This window comes from Schistocerca gregaria, chromosome X (genome assembly GCF_023897955.1).
Source record: "Schistocerca gregaria isolate iqSchGreg1 chromosome X, iqSchGreg1.2, whole genome shotgun sequence".
NCBI classification, from domain to species: Eukaryota; Metazoa; Arthropoda; class Insecta; order Orthoptera; family Acrididae; genus Schistocerca; species Schistocerca gregaria.
The window spans coordinates 427219347-427233536 of record NC_064931.1 but is presented as its reverse complement, the minus strand read 5'-3'; the positions used below and the strand labels follow the sequence as shown (position 1 = coordinate 427233536).

General features: G+C 42.9%; 1 protein-coding gene across 1 annotated transcript; it reads left to right on the top strand.

The window, feature by feature from the left end:
- Positions 1 to 3567: 3567 nt before the first annotated feature.
- Positions 3568 to 13608, top strand: LOC126299582 (aquaporin AQPAe.a-like). Its single transcript, XM_049991593.1, has 6 exons — positions 3568 to 3811; positions 7933 to 8132; positions 9372 to 9515; positions 9927 to 10130; positions 13012 to 13092; positions 13195 to 13608. Exons 1-6 carry the CDS (start codon positions 3772 to 3774, stop codon positions 13345 to 13347), a joined length of 822 nt encoding a protein of 273 aa, XP_049847550.1. The 5' UTR covers positions 3568 to 3771; the 3' UTR covers positions 13348 to 13608.
- Positions 13609 to 14190: the final 582 nt, after the last annotated feature.

Below are 14190 nucleotides of genomic sequence, written 5' to 3'. Positions count from 1 at the left end.
AAGCTATGAACGAATCAGACCATTTCTCAGGAAATTATTCAGCAAAATTTTGTGACTTCTGATCTGTGCAAATCTGGGTAATGAGCTGTATCACTGTAACTGGTCCAGGGACCTAAAACATGATGTAGATGATAATAATGATGATGATGATAATGAAGATTTCTGATAGTGAATCTATCTGTCGAATTAAAATTATATGCCAACGAAGATCGTCGCCTTTTGTGGACGAAGTCGATTAACTGAGTTGGTAAAACTCACTATTTTAATCTTTAAGCAATAAATATTTCAATTCTGATTACACTAGAATGTAAAATTAGTTGCAAAACTCGGTAAGCAAATGTTAGGTTTTATAAGTTATGGAACATTCTTACTTGTCTTTAGTTTGGACCAAGCGAGGTTGCATAGAGGTAAGACACTCAACACGAATTCGAAAGGGTGGCTGTTCACATCCCGATCCGGCCAGCAGCTAGCTCGAATCACTCAAGGCAAATGTGAGAACGGTTCATTTGGAAAAGACATAGCCTGATTCCTTCCAATTCCAGGTATGTGCTTCATCCTAATGACCTCGTTGTCAAAAGGAAAACTAATCACTTAAAAATGGAATAAATTTCTAGACGAAATATAAAAATCGTGGTGCTTTAGAGGTCCCGAATCACTTAGAAGACTGTCGCACTTGTCACATGCGTTGGTAGCTTCATGCTGAATCAACACCTACAGGCAATGGCGCTCTAAAACAGTTACCCTTCCAACTATTAGCACAGCATTGGTATGATGGAAATTCGCGACATTCGGTATTATAGGGTTAAAAATTAATCTTTAGTTTGGCATAAAAAAGGGGAACGTTTATGCTGAATTTCCATTTTCGAAAGTAATATGAAAACATTTCTTCCGATTATCGACCATATTGAGGGAGCTACTGTGTGTTGGGTCAGGCAATGAGGAAAGTATCTGAATCTGTGACATTCCTCAGAGTACCATCACGTATAGACCAAAAAGAACGCATTCTTTTTAATTCCCGTAATTAGTACACTGACTACAGATTTTTTCTTGACTGTAATTTAATTCCCATACCAGTAAGAACGGGAGTGGAATGGCAGCAATACAATTGCGGTTTATCAGCAGAGAGCATTTACGAAAATATATGAAAACAATTTTAGAATGGTAAAACATCTATGCGTCTGCTTTACCTGTTAAAATGTACATTTGTACATTTAAGGTGCTAAAAAGCATTAGATGTATTCTCAAACACAAATATCGTTGGTAGTCATTAAAATAAGAAAGAATGATTTCACTTGCAGCACTAACATGAAGGAATCGCAGGCGTCAAGGATAGATTGGGATTATAATGGTTGTTTGTTATTGTGGTCTTCAGTCCGAAGACTCGTTTTTTTGCATTTTCCCACGCTACTCGATCCTGTTCAAGCCTACAGCCAACATCCTTTAGAACTCACTTGCCGTATTCATCTATTGGTCTCCCTCTACGATTTTCACCCTCCACGCCTTACTCCAATACTAAACTGGTGATCACAGTATGTTTTATGTTTCAGAATCCTACAACCGATCCCTGCCTTTGCTCAAGGTACGTCAGTACTTACTTTTCTGCCCATTTCTATTTAGCACTGCATCATTGGTTACATAATACACCAGTCTAATCGGCAGAGTTCTTCTATAGCACCACATTCCAAAAGCTTCTGTTTTATTCTTGACTGAAATGTTTATCGTCCACGTTTCACTTCAGTACAAGGTTGCACTCCATACAAATACCTTCGCACAGGGATTCCTAACACTTAATCTATAGCCTATGTTAACAACTTCCTCTTCTTCAGAAACGCTTTTCTTGCCAATGATAGTCCACATTTTTTATTTTTGCTCCCTGAACCTTAGATCCTTCTCCAACTTTTTCTTTTGTTTCATTTACTGCTTGCTCAGTGTACAGAATGAATCACCCAGGCTACAACCTTGTGTCCCTCCCTTCCCAACCACTGTTTTCTTTCTTGCATCTGGACAAATAACTGCGTTCTGGTTTCTGTACAACTCGTGTATATTCTTTCGCTCCCTGTGTTTTACGCTTGCTACCCTCATAATTTAGGAGAGCGTATTGCAGTCGACATTATGGAAATATTTCTCCAAATCTGCAAAAGCTATAAATTACGTTGGCCTTTCCTTAATCTATCTTCTAACCGAAGTCGTAGGGTCAGTATAACCTCGCGTGTTAGTACGTTTCTCTGGAATCCAAACTGATCTTCCTGATGTCTGCTCCTACCAGTTTTTCCATTCTTCTGTAACAATTTGTGTCAAAATTTTGCAACCATGACGTATTAAACTGGTAGTGCAGTAATATTCACATCTATCTACAGCTGCTTTCTTTGGGAATGGAATTATTACATACTTCTTGAAGCCTAAGGATATTTCGCTTGTCTCCTACACCTTGTATACGAGGTGGATTAGATCTGTTATGGCTGGCTCAACCGAGAATATATGTATTTCTGAGTGAATGTCGTCTACCCCAGGGCCTTATTTCAACTTAGGTCTTTCAGTGGCCTACCATATTCTTCTCGCAGTATCTTACATCCTTTCTCATCTTCATCTAGGTTCTCTTTTCTTTTCATAATATTGCCTTCAAGTAATTTTTAATTGCACTGTCCTTCTATATTCTCCTTCCGCTTCTCAGCTTTCCCTTCTTTGCTTACTACTGGTTTCCCATCTGCGCCCTTGATGTTCGTGTAGCTTCTTTTCTTTTCTCCAAAAGTGATTTTAATTTTCCCGTGGGATTTATCTGCTTTTCCCATGGCCGAGTGGCCAAGTGAAGATGTGTGTAATAGAGTTGTGCGGGTGGACTACTGATAAGAAGTGAAGTGACATATCTGTGTTAATTTCAATGTTACTTTGGGTGTACGTGCTGAGGTATAGAGCAAAACAATCCTAGGTGTTAGACTCCTGCCAAGAATATAAATAAATTCTGCTGTCAGTAACATCTGCAGAACAAACAGTTTCATTGGCATCAGCTAAGGACACTTTGGATTAAACTTCTTAATTCACAGTTAAGGAAGAAGCTGTAAAGACGAGGGCGTAGAGAACTATGCAACGTTCGTGGTAGTTGCTTAAGTTTTCCACGATTTGCAAAGGCAAACTGACTACAGACAAATGTAGTCAGTACGGTGTCCGACGTTACCATAAAATTCCAAAAAATAGTCGTCCACTCTTTCTCTTCTATCAGATGTTACACACAGAACCACAAGCAGTGGCGAAAGAATAATTAACACGTTGTCTCTTGATGTTACTGCCTAGATGCCATCAACGTTGAATTCAGTTCGACCATTCAGTGCAAGTTTGTTAAATCATATGATGTTATTTCTCTAGAATTTTGTACGCTATCGCTGGACGAGGAGTTGCTCCCAGATTCTACTGTTAATTGAAATGTTGAAATTAGAAGGCTACACATCTCATTCGTACACGGAAAAGTTAACTAATGAAGCATGACTTTAAAACTAAATTCCATGAAGTGTTACAGTATCTCTGTAAGATTATCGTAATGGCTTAAGTACTGTAGACGTGACATTATGTCAAAAAATAAAGAACTTGTGATACATAAATTGGACAAGGACTGCAGTGTAGCATGTTCTTCGGTGACTGCTGTCTTGAAGTGTGCCGTCTGTGCTGCGACAGTGTTTGGTCTACTAAGGGGTTTATGTGAGACTAGCCGCCCTGCCCATTAGTAGTGCGAGTCAGCTAACAGCGCCGTTCTTGTTGACATTGTGGAGTCTCACAGCCATGTGTCTGTTTGTATTGAAGCATCCATTTACTCCGCAATGTAAGTTGCAAGAGCTGTTGTGGGTTTGCAGTACAGATAGCTCTAAAATTTAATACAGTTTAGGTTTGTTTTTAATTGTCTGAATTTGTGAACGTCGATGTGTTTGCGTGTCTTCCACGCCGTTTCTAGTGTCTGATGCTTCAAGATGCAGTAGTAATTAAACTAGTTACCTTATAAAACGTAAGACTTCGTGGTAGATAGAGGGACGCATATCGGTCAAATTTCGAGCTTTTAGTGACATCATTCTGCTTTATTCATGACGATTTTGTCATCACTGTTGGCAAACTTCCGTTGCCACAGACTGAGGTGTCCGGTCAATGCTCTATAGGGAAGCAGCGAGATACAGCTACGTAAGTAGTAACTGAATGCACTCGTCATGTTGACAGTAGTTCACTATTCCGTAGCTGTCCAATAGATTTACTTCAGGAACTTCATCACTTGACGCTAAACGTTTCTAAATAATCTCATACCATTTTAACATAATTGCTATGTCAGCTCAGGAGTTTCACACCTTTTGCGTAAATAATTACACTATATACGAGTAGACGTTTATTGGGTCGCTTTCTGTTCGGTACAAACTTGGTAATCGATTTTGAGCTTCGGGGTGAGTTGTGTGCTAGAACCTCCCAGCGTAGTTCAGAACTGGGTGACCATTCAGTATAGCACGCTTCGTCAGTTAGGTGGTGGCCTTGTGTATCACTGCAGTCCCTCTTCCCTTGTTAGAGGCGAATTGGTTCACGGGATAACAACTTCTTGTAAGCCCCCATGTAAGCTCCACTCTAATAAACTTAGCAGTATCTTCGGGAAATACTTTGGGAACCAATGTATTAACTAGTGTGGAGGAACTGAAATAAACAAATTTTCCATGGCCGCTGTAGGGCTCTAATCTAAACTGGCTGAAAAATTTCCCAAGCGAGAGTAAAGAATGCAGGAAATTAAATTTTCTATAGCATTCCCAGCCACACGAAGTAACGAAATTTTGTGGTTGACATCTGTAGCTCAATTAACCCTTAAAACATTAAAAATGAAATAAGGTGGGCGTATCAACCGCGGCATTTAATTTCGAATGCCCACCACCCTTTTCCGTTTCTGTTACATATTGCACGTGAACCAGGAATTGTCTTCCGGCTTAGCTATTAGCATAGCTATAAAAAACCTCAATTTCTCAGTACTATCGGTGTGGGTTAAGACGCCCTATCCCGCTAGGAGAAATGTTGCGCTCTAGTAAGTTCCGAATAACTCGGTTCGTAATCCGTCGATGTCATTGCTGCCGTACATGTACTAATGTTGCTCGAGTTTATTCACCTACTTGTCTTGCAAGGGTAAGCAGGAGAAAATCATGAAAATTGTGGAATGTATTACGGCAGTTTGATAAGAGCGAGCTCTTTCCATAAATTTATTTCTTGGTGCTGCACCCGAGACAGTAAGTAGCCGTCAGACTAAACGCTAGAAACGAATGGCTGCTAGCGCATGGTACAAACGAGTCCACATTGCCACCAGTGCTTCGTAATTTCTCAGACGGCTGTTGCTCAGTAATAGATTACCTTCCCATCCTGCAGGTCCGTGATGAGCATTTTTGACAGTGAAGTTTCTTCGCAGCCAAAAACTGTGCGGCGGGTGTCATAATCAGCTAGGAATGGCTAATCTACATGGGTCTACGGAGAGCGTATAGCATAGACACGTTGCATGCCAAGTGAAGCAGCCTCGTGCTGCAGCTGCTTCGATAAAGCAGCTCCATGTTGCTGGCTTCATATTTACTCGCTTCTGTAAGCAGTTGACCAGATAGCGGCTTTGTCAGAACTGTGATGGGGTGGGAAACAGCCGCTAAAGGTGGCTATTTCGGAAACGGAACGAAGACATTACGCTACCACTGTTTCAAAATGGTAGTGTGAATCCTCTTCCCACTTCACTCGTTAAATCCCACAGCGGAAACTTCCGTGGGTTCCGACCAAGCCAGTCAAGATGACCGGTGGTTACGGTCATAACACTAAGCATTAATTCACACGCGCTGTACGCTAGGAAAAGTTAGGCACATGGGAATAAATTAATAGTCGGAAAAGATAAGCGCGTAGTCAGATGGAACAGTTTAAAAAAATATGCACTAGGCGTGAGGTCCTTAATTCTAAAAGTCAAAAACGTATGGTCCCACAGTTAATCATGTCTTCACCGCGTACGTTTCTATACTCATAACGACAGGTCATATCGTTATTTTGATACGTAATCGGCAGTTAAGATAAGATGATTAATTTTCTTTCATAAATTTGACGAAAATTATCTGAAATAGAAAATCAAAACATGCCTGTCTTCGAAAAGCAAATTCCTAGTTGTGATGGAAGTTTCTCCTTTACGAATAGTCTGCTTTGAGGGAAATCCAGATTGTCCTCAGATTTCCTGTATGTTGAAATAAAGGCTATAGCAAAGAAATGAACGCTCGAGTACAGGTATCAAGGCTTAAGTTTATCAAATTATGCCGGGTCAGTTTGGCAATATAAGGGTGCGTCCGTTTGTCACACATGTACAACGTCTCGCTTTTGTGGCCACAAATAACCCGTAAAACCCCATGGAATGAGCTGCTGATAGCCGTCCCATCTCTGCTAAAATGCGCAATATAACATCCCAATTTAAGATTACCTCCAAGCAATCTCTGAAAGATCGGGAGTTGAACTTTCTCGTTGTAAGGCAGACGATGAGACATGATCGTCACAACCACCACCACAAACACTCAGATTTTTGTAGTTTTTACATATCCACTATTGTTGGAATGAGCGATTCCGTCACGCCACATATTGGTGAAACATTCCAGTCGTCTGTTAATTTAGGTAGAATTAACTAGGCTTCGCTGCTTAAATCTTAATTGTACAGCTTCGTACGTTGTGAGAAACAAGTCCCAATGTGAGAACAAAGCATAGCTTAATGTTGATCATGTTGAGCTCACTGCTAGTGTTGATTAAAACCAACCTCGGCTTTATTTTGCCTCATTCGATAAAACCCGTTTATTTTCGTAGCATACATTCAGGTTGCCAAATTGGGCTGAAGTGACGTCGATGTAATCTGAAACATTACATACCAGACCATCTAGTTCCTGACGTCAGCACAGCTTGGCAACCTGCAGACTTTCAAAGAAATGAAACGGGTCGTAACAGATGGGTCAAAACGTAGCTGAGGTTTGTTTTCCATTAATCAATACGTTGATGAAGCATGTCACTTTCTTTAGTAGCAGGTCACACAGGTCTGGTAGACAGTGTCCTAGGAGAAGGGGTCAGTATTGAGATCAGTGATTTGAAGAAATTGCAGTTAAAATACACCTTCAGAGCTAGATCGTTGCTAATGGCGCAAATCGCTTCTACTGAACAGGTGTTAACAGCCCTTAAGGTGTGCATTATACAGCTTCTGTTTACCAGGTTTTTGCTGCAAATGATCGTAATGGCATTCCTCCTGCACAAGGTTGCATTAATAAACCCTATGAAAGGGTTAGGACCCTTAACCTTCGACCGTAAAGGTTAGTGCTTGACTTTCTGCGTCTGAAATGACCGTATGTTCTCCTAGTTTCCAGTTTTTTCCCACGTTCGCTAAAATTTCTTCAGAGGGGTGTGTGTAAACAGCTTACGGACCGCACAGCAAACGAACTCACTCGCTAGTTCAGGTAAACAGCAAACATAAACAGGATGTACATGCCGCAGACGAGGCTCAAATGAGATTTTGAAACGAAATACAAAATGATAGCGCGTACTGTGCTTCTTTGACACAAGGGGAAAAGATACGAAACAAGATTAAGTAAAAGCTGTATGAAAGGATAATGTAGATAGAGGAACTCTAGCCTGAGAGGAACCACAATTTATTACTGTGAAGATAAATCCTGTAAGTACTCATTGCGTTTGAATAGGGCGCAGTCTTAATTTGTAGATAGGAGACATAGTATAGTGCTGCGACAGTTGCAGTATGAAAACAGGTGGCAGCTCAGCTAGAAGAAACGGCATGGTTGAGGACGGAGGGTGCCTCCGCTGTTGAAGCGGCGGACAGTATGGATTTCCTAGTGTTTCCAGAAGACTGTTGCAAATTCACCTCGATTCTTGGAACTAGCAACGCCATGCCTCTGAAGTGACACTGTGCTTACGTTCTAGGCGTCCTGGACCTGATGAGGTTAGACGAGATGAAGCCCTGGAAAACAGTGGTGGTACAGCTGGCTGCTGAGCTCCTCGGCACGTTCCTGCTGGTGGTCGTCGGGTGTGGCTCGACTACGACGGCGTGGTCGGACGGCTACCAGCCGACGACTGTTCAGGTGGCCCTGACATTTGGACTCACTGTCGCATGCATCGTGCAGGTAGGTATCGCAATAATGGCCACATTCTAGAGCGCAAGAAATGGGCACTCGTTCAGCTTGCCAGTAGCGGGGGGAAGTAATAGCACAAGTGTAGTGAGCTGCGTATCGCAAATGGAATTCAGGTAGACTCAACTGCTACTGACTACAAAATACCTGGTCATGGGTTAAGGCCAGCCATTTCATCCATGTCAGTATTACTAAGTTCGCGGCAAAGACGTTGTAATCTGTATGATGCGCATGATGTCCACGGCATTGACAATGGTCTTAAACTGGTTAGATACGGGACAAGATAGGATTTGCAGTGACCTAACAATTAGAATGTGAAAATAAACCCCCTAAGGAATCTGTGCTTAAATGTGGTGAAGGGTGTGTAGCGGTACCAACTAGAGATGCTCGCCTGGGCAAAGTAGTGAACTGTTGAGTCACTAGGAAACGAAAATTTGATAATTGTCAGCATGTTAACTCGTCAGGCTCACTCGTATTGACCTTCCTCAATGTAGTTCTGTCAGGATAGCTTAATGACTGGTCGGCAACTCATTCCCCTTGCTGCCACGCAAGCATTTCACACATGCGCTGCAGGAATGGCTATAAAAGTGCCATTGAGATAGTGTCTGAATAAAATGAAAATGGAAGGAATGGGCACTGCCACTCGAACAAATAGGTTCAACGTGCCAATACTGCAAGTTCTCCGAAAGAACACGCGGCAATTGGCTACTAAAAACGCTATTCGCACAAATAGCGCGATGACAGGTTTCAAACAGACCGATCCAACAACCGGTTGCTTAAATTTACATGAAATTCGTTGTTCGCAAACTAAAATTACTAAACAGAAGAGCAGTCGCAATATCCATTTGCGGCAAAACAGCGGAACAGTTTTTGTCGGGAGTACCATTAATACTGAGGCAAGATTTCATTTGTGATAAAGCTGGTAGAGAAACGGAGGATTAGGTCCTTCACGGGTAGAAAAGCAGTCAACGGAAGACTTCACACTGTTCAAATTCTTATCAGAGGTAAGCACGTCTTGGTACGAAGACGATGCACTTCTTCCTGAGGCAATTCCCGAAAAATTCTGTGTGGTTTGGCACCTGGGATATCCAATAAACGAGTGAAGAGGCATTGTAAGAATGATTGACTTAAGCGTATCCATTTCCACTCAACTTAAACTCGGGGGTAGTTGCACCGAAATATTTGTATGTGGAGCTAGATTGTTATGCTATTGACCAAAATGTTTGCTTTCAGACGCTGGGCTACGTGAGTGGCGCTCACGTGAACCCGGCAGTGACTGTGGGCCTGGTGGTGGGCGGCTTCCTGGGCCCGCTGAAGGCTCTGCTGTACGTGACGGCGCAGTGTGTGGGCGCCACCGCTGGCTCATTCGTGCTCCAGGTACTCGTAGCTGCGCCTGTTGAAGTGGTTCTTTCGTTCTAACAATTGTTAGTAAAATGGTAAAGGACACGGTTTCAGACCTACGCGGTAGACTGTTCAGTAAGGTCTGGAATTTTGACGAGTTATAATCTGATAACAACTGTACATGGCAACTAATTGCCAGAGAATGACGCCTTAGAGCAGCAAATTGTAGAGAACGCAAAGTTGTATAGCAACTGTGTCAGAGCAGCGACTAAAGATTTCAAATCTTCGTAGTCGAAGAACTGAAAAACAGCCATATTAGTGAAGAGGGACTACACACTTCGTCCAGCTGTGTTAATTGTAGTAAATTTGTTCGCTGTTTCCACAATGGTTTTAAATGTAGTACCAGTGAGATGCAAGGTACCTTGGCACCTTATGTTGCGGTTGCAGGCCCTGACACCCAACGAGACGGTCGCAACGCTGGGCGTTACAGCCTTGAATCGGCACGTGACGCCGACGCAGGGCTGCTTCGTCGAGATGGTCATATCATTCGTGCTCGTGATGGCCGTGTACAGCGCTGTCACAGGGGCGGCGGCGGCAGCAGCAGGACCCTTCACTGTCGGCATGTCTATCACAGCCTGCCACTTGTTCGCGGTATGTATCCCATAGGCCCAAAGACCCTGATCATGGGTGCTCTGAGGTTTAATTTCAATGAGTGACAAGTCTGTAGCTGCTGTGCGGACATTGAGACCCCGGCTAATACAGCCGCAGACTTGGTTGTGGAGGTGCCTGAATTAAGCGACGTAGGTGGAGAATCGGCAGCGTACAAGTCGGCACACCAATTTAATAATTAAATTGGTAAATACATTCATACGTCCCTAAGTATTCAAAACTCCCGTTTTTGCTGACGCATCTAGTTCAGGAAATTAGCAATTAACGTATTGCATCAGTTGGGTTCTAAAGAATTACGATAGTTACATAAGAGACACAAACAGCGCAAACAGTGTTAAATCCCTCATAACTACGATCTGTGGTTACACAGGGTATGATAGCAGCGTGGGTAATACGACGGCCACCGTGAGTTGCGCGTAAAAACCAACGGCAGTGTGTGTGTGTTAGCACAAGTTCGGCATTAAATAGTTAAGGCACTGTTAGGTAGGCCCATCCACCACGGCACCGGTTAATGTAAGAGCAGAATTTGAATGGCACATATTCCGCAATGCTGCGTAGTGATATGTCCTCGAAGATGGAAAAATAGCCTTCATATTTTGGGTGCTGCCTAGAAATGCTGAACGAAACGTTTGCCTTGCTGGAAGGTCAACACGAAGAAACTCCTGAACATTAATTTTGGACAGCAATGCGGGAAGTTTCCGCAGAACTTCCTGCAGTCCTGAAAACTTCTGAGTTAAATAAAATCGCCGTCCACTGCATATTAGCACTCCCTCTTGTAATGCTGTGGCGACATGTGCTAAAGTCGGACCAACTGCTCTCTTCCTTAAAAAAAAAACCTTAACCATCAGCGCGCCATCCCGCATGGACAGTCATACCGAGCGTCTCAGACAGCTGTGTACCCCGTGTCTTGTAACAAATTCTGCGCCTACAGCGCCATGTAGTGAAGCGAGTTCCATAGTGCCCCTACCCCACCTTACATAATACGTCCTAATTTGACGTCATGGGTAGGTTTTTTTTTTGCAGCGTATTGAAAGTGGATCTTAGGTTACCGCCTTCAAATTTCTTCGAATTGCATAATGACACAGCTTCGCAGCTAGTTCGAGAAAGTCGGTAACTTAGCTTTCGGTTTTAGACAAGGACTGCCCATAACTAAAGCTGTAGATACGGTTATTATTAAGCATGTGAAGTGCATGTTGGGTATGCGGACGGTAAACAACTTCTGGGATGAGTAGTTCTCACGGCGGGGTTAGACCGTGGTCATTTCGGTACACTCATATCCGGTAAATGTCAATATACGGCACTTGCTTCTTGGCACGCTACTTTGTCGATCTTAGAAGTGAATACCCAAGCCTGATAGTGGCTACCCAACAGCGAAGGCGAGCTAAGTGGAGAATCAGGGTCGTTCAAAGGAGTGGGAACGAGCCGAAGAGACTTCCGGCTGCTTGTGGCCAGTCCACAAAACCCGTTCTTTTCTCTTGTTTCTCCTTAGCTTGGTTTCTTAGCTGGATATCTGTAATACGATGCAGCAACACAATTTTCATATTGCTGATGGAGCCCTTCAGATCTGAATTGTGTTGGACAAACAATAACACCTCTGTTAAAAAAATTCAATAAAAATACAGCAGCGAAGTTCATCCATACCACAGCCTGAAATGTTCCCAACACGACCGTTAAAAATTCACCATGCGTTTGTACAAATTTTGTCCAGTTGATGATAGGTATCAGAACAAGCTTTGAATAACACGGGTCCTTCTTCCTGACAGGAATTCAAAGATGTTAATGTGCGGGTACGCTGTAACGCACGTGGACAATGTGTGGCGTTGGGTGAAAAACTGGACATTCCGCACAGCTGCCGGCAGACATTGATTAGATGGGGACCCAAGGCGTACTGGTAATGATAAACAAGAAACACGCTTTAGAGTTGACGATAAACAGCGACGATTGTGTAACCACACTTCAGAACCTTAGGGAGCCAATAACGCACGCCCCCAAACGTCTTTCTTCGCATAAAGCGATCGTAAAATGAAACTGGTCTGTGGTGAATCTTGAACACTACAGCCCATTTGACTGTTACGTCTTAAGAAAGCAACATAGGCTGTTAAAGATCAAATGACTTGCGTAAACGTAACACCTGAGCCATAAGAAAAAGCAGGGCTTGGTTCAGAAATGTCGCAGATAGGCACGAATGCATCGGCGACAGTGCAAAAAGGGAGGTGTGTAGAGGACAGTTAAGGCTATAATCTGTACTAATTCCGCTGTTGCCTCAATCACTAAACTTAATACAGGGCACTACTACTTGGTCTACCCTCGTATGAAAGTAATCAGTGACTTAAGTATTTATTTAAACTGTGCAAATGGATTTAAATTTGGAATGTGGGCTAACGCCCTATAGAAAGCTTATGGCTCGACCTTGTCCAGACATAAGTTGACTTTGTCATCAGTGAGTTGTAAAGAGATCTTCACACACCAGAAGCACTGCTACAATGAAAGAAGTGAATCATTTAGGTTAAGTATATGCCCGACTAACCGTGAAGGTATCGTCCCAAACTCAGTAACACGGAGTTACAATGTGTGTTCGGCTTCATAACTGAGGTCTCGGGAAGACAAAACTACTTTACGATGTAGTTGAATTTATGGTTTCGTAGAAAACTACTCATAAATTAACAGGGATAGAAAATTCACTTCGTAGATCAGTAGAGCAAACCCTGATGGTAGCTGAAAAAGCAGCGACAGGACGCACCTGTAATTGACAAAGGACTGCCTAAAATTCAATAAGGTGTAAATCCCTATTCAGAGGGATTCAAATGTAACGAGGAAATATCAGAGGTATCGTGCAAGACTAAATGAGCTTCATTTTTCGCAGATGCAGTACACTGGTGCTGGTATGAATCCGGCACGCTCGTTAGGACCTGCTTTCGTTACGGAATCTTGGACAAACCATTGGGTATGTATCAAATGAAAAGTGTGAAATGAATGAAGAGTTGACGACTAAGCTTTGCTTAGTATTGGTTCGGCCGTTTTTTTTTTTTTTTTTTTTTTTTTGCAGGTGTACTGGGTGGGACCGTGCGTAGGCGGTGTTGCTGCGGGTATCGTCTACCAGTACTTCAGACCAGAAGAGCCTGTCGATGCATCGGAGAGTAGGGCTTCTCCAGGCCAAGCTTCTGGTGTGGCCTCGGGGGTAGCGGAACGGAATGTATAAGCACGGAACAAAAATGTAATGCTCTTGACAACATGGCATTGTCCAGTTTCTGCCTGAACTACGTGGACGAGTGTGTAAACGTAATTAAGCCTGATGTTAAGAGAATGCATACTAGAACTCGCCTATTTCGCTAGGCGTGGCAAGGACATACAATGGATGTAAAATTTTAATGTGAAACATTTACAATGTACTGAGATTTTATGCTCCAGTGTACTTTTAAATGTTGCCCACGTTCAATAAATTCAGCATGTCGAAAACTAGTATCTGCTGACGGGTGGAATTAAATGCTCTTAAAGCTAGAATTTAAAAGGGAAAGGGACAAGAAAAATGTCTCACCCGACCCTTTGAAATCCCAGTACTAGGGCACAATACCCCTTCCCCCCTCCCCCTTCGTGTTCATACAACATACGAGAATATTCTTATCGTGCAGTTAAGTATGGCTGAACTTCAAGCCCATAATTCCTGCAATGCCGTGACGCATCAATGGAGTGGTGTCCACTGTGCACAGAACACACCCACGTACGTGGCAATGCGTGATATGCCCTAGCCAACAGCTGGAGGCGGCCTTGTTCATTCCCAAATAATTCAAATTAACGACGCAATTTCGTGAAATGCCACACGATACTCCACTTAAATCGATCGTGAAGGTATTCGACGCAACGCTCCAGTTATGTGATAGTACTTCACACACACATAAAGTAAGGTAGACTTGGCCAGTCTGGACCGTACTGGCCAATTCTGGCATTATTTCAATGTATTGTAAAGGCGCGTGGAGCTACCACACCGCTCTTGGCCGTGGCTGTCTTTGCAGAGCTTGGCGCAATTACTGCGAAAGTGGCACCT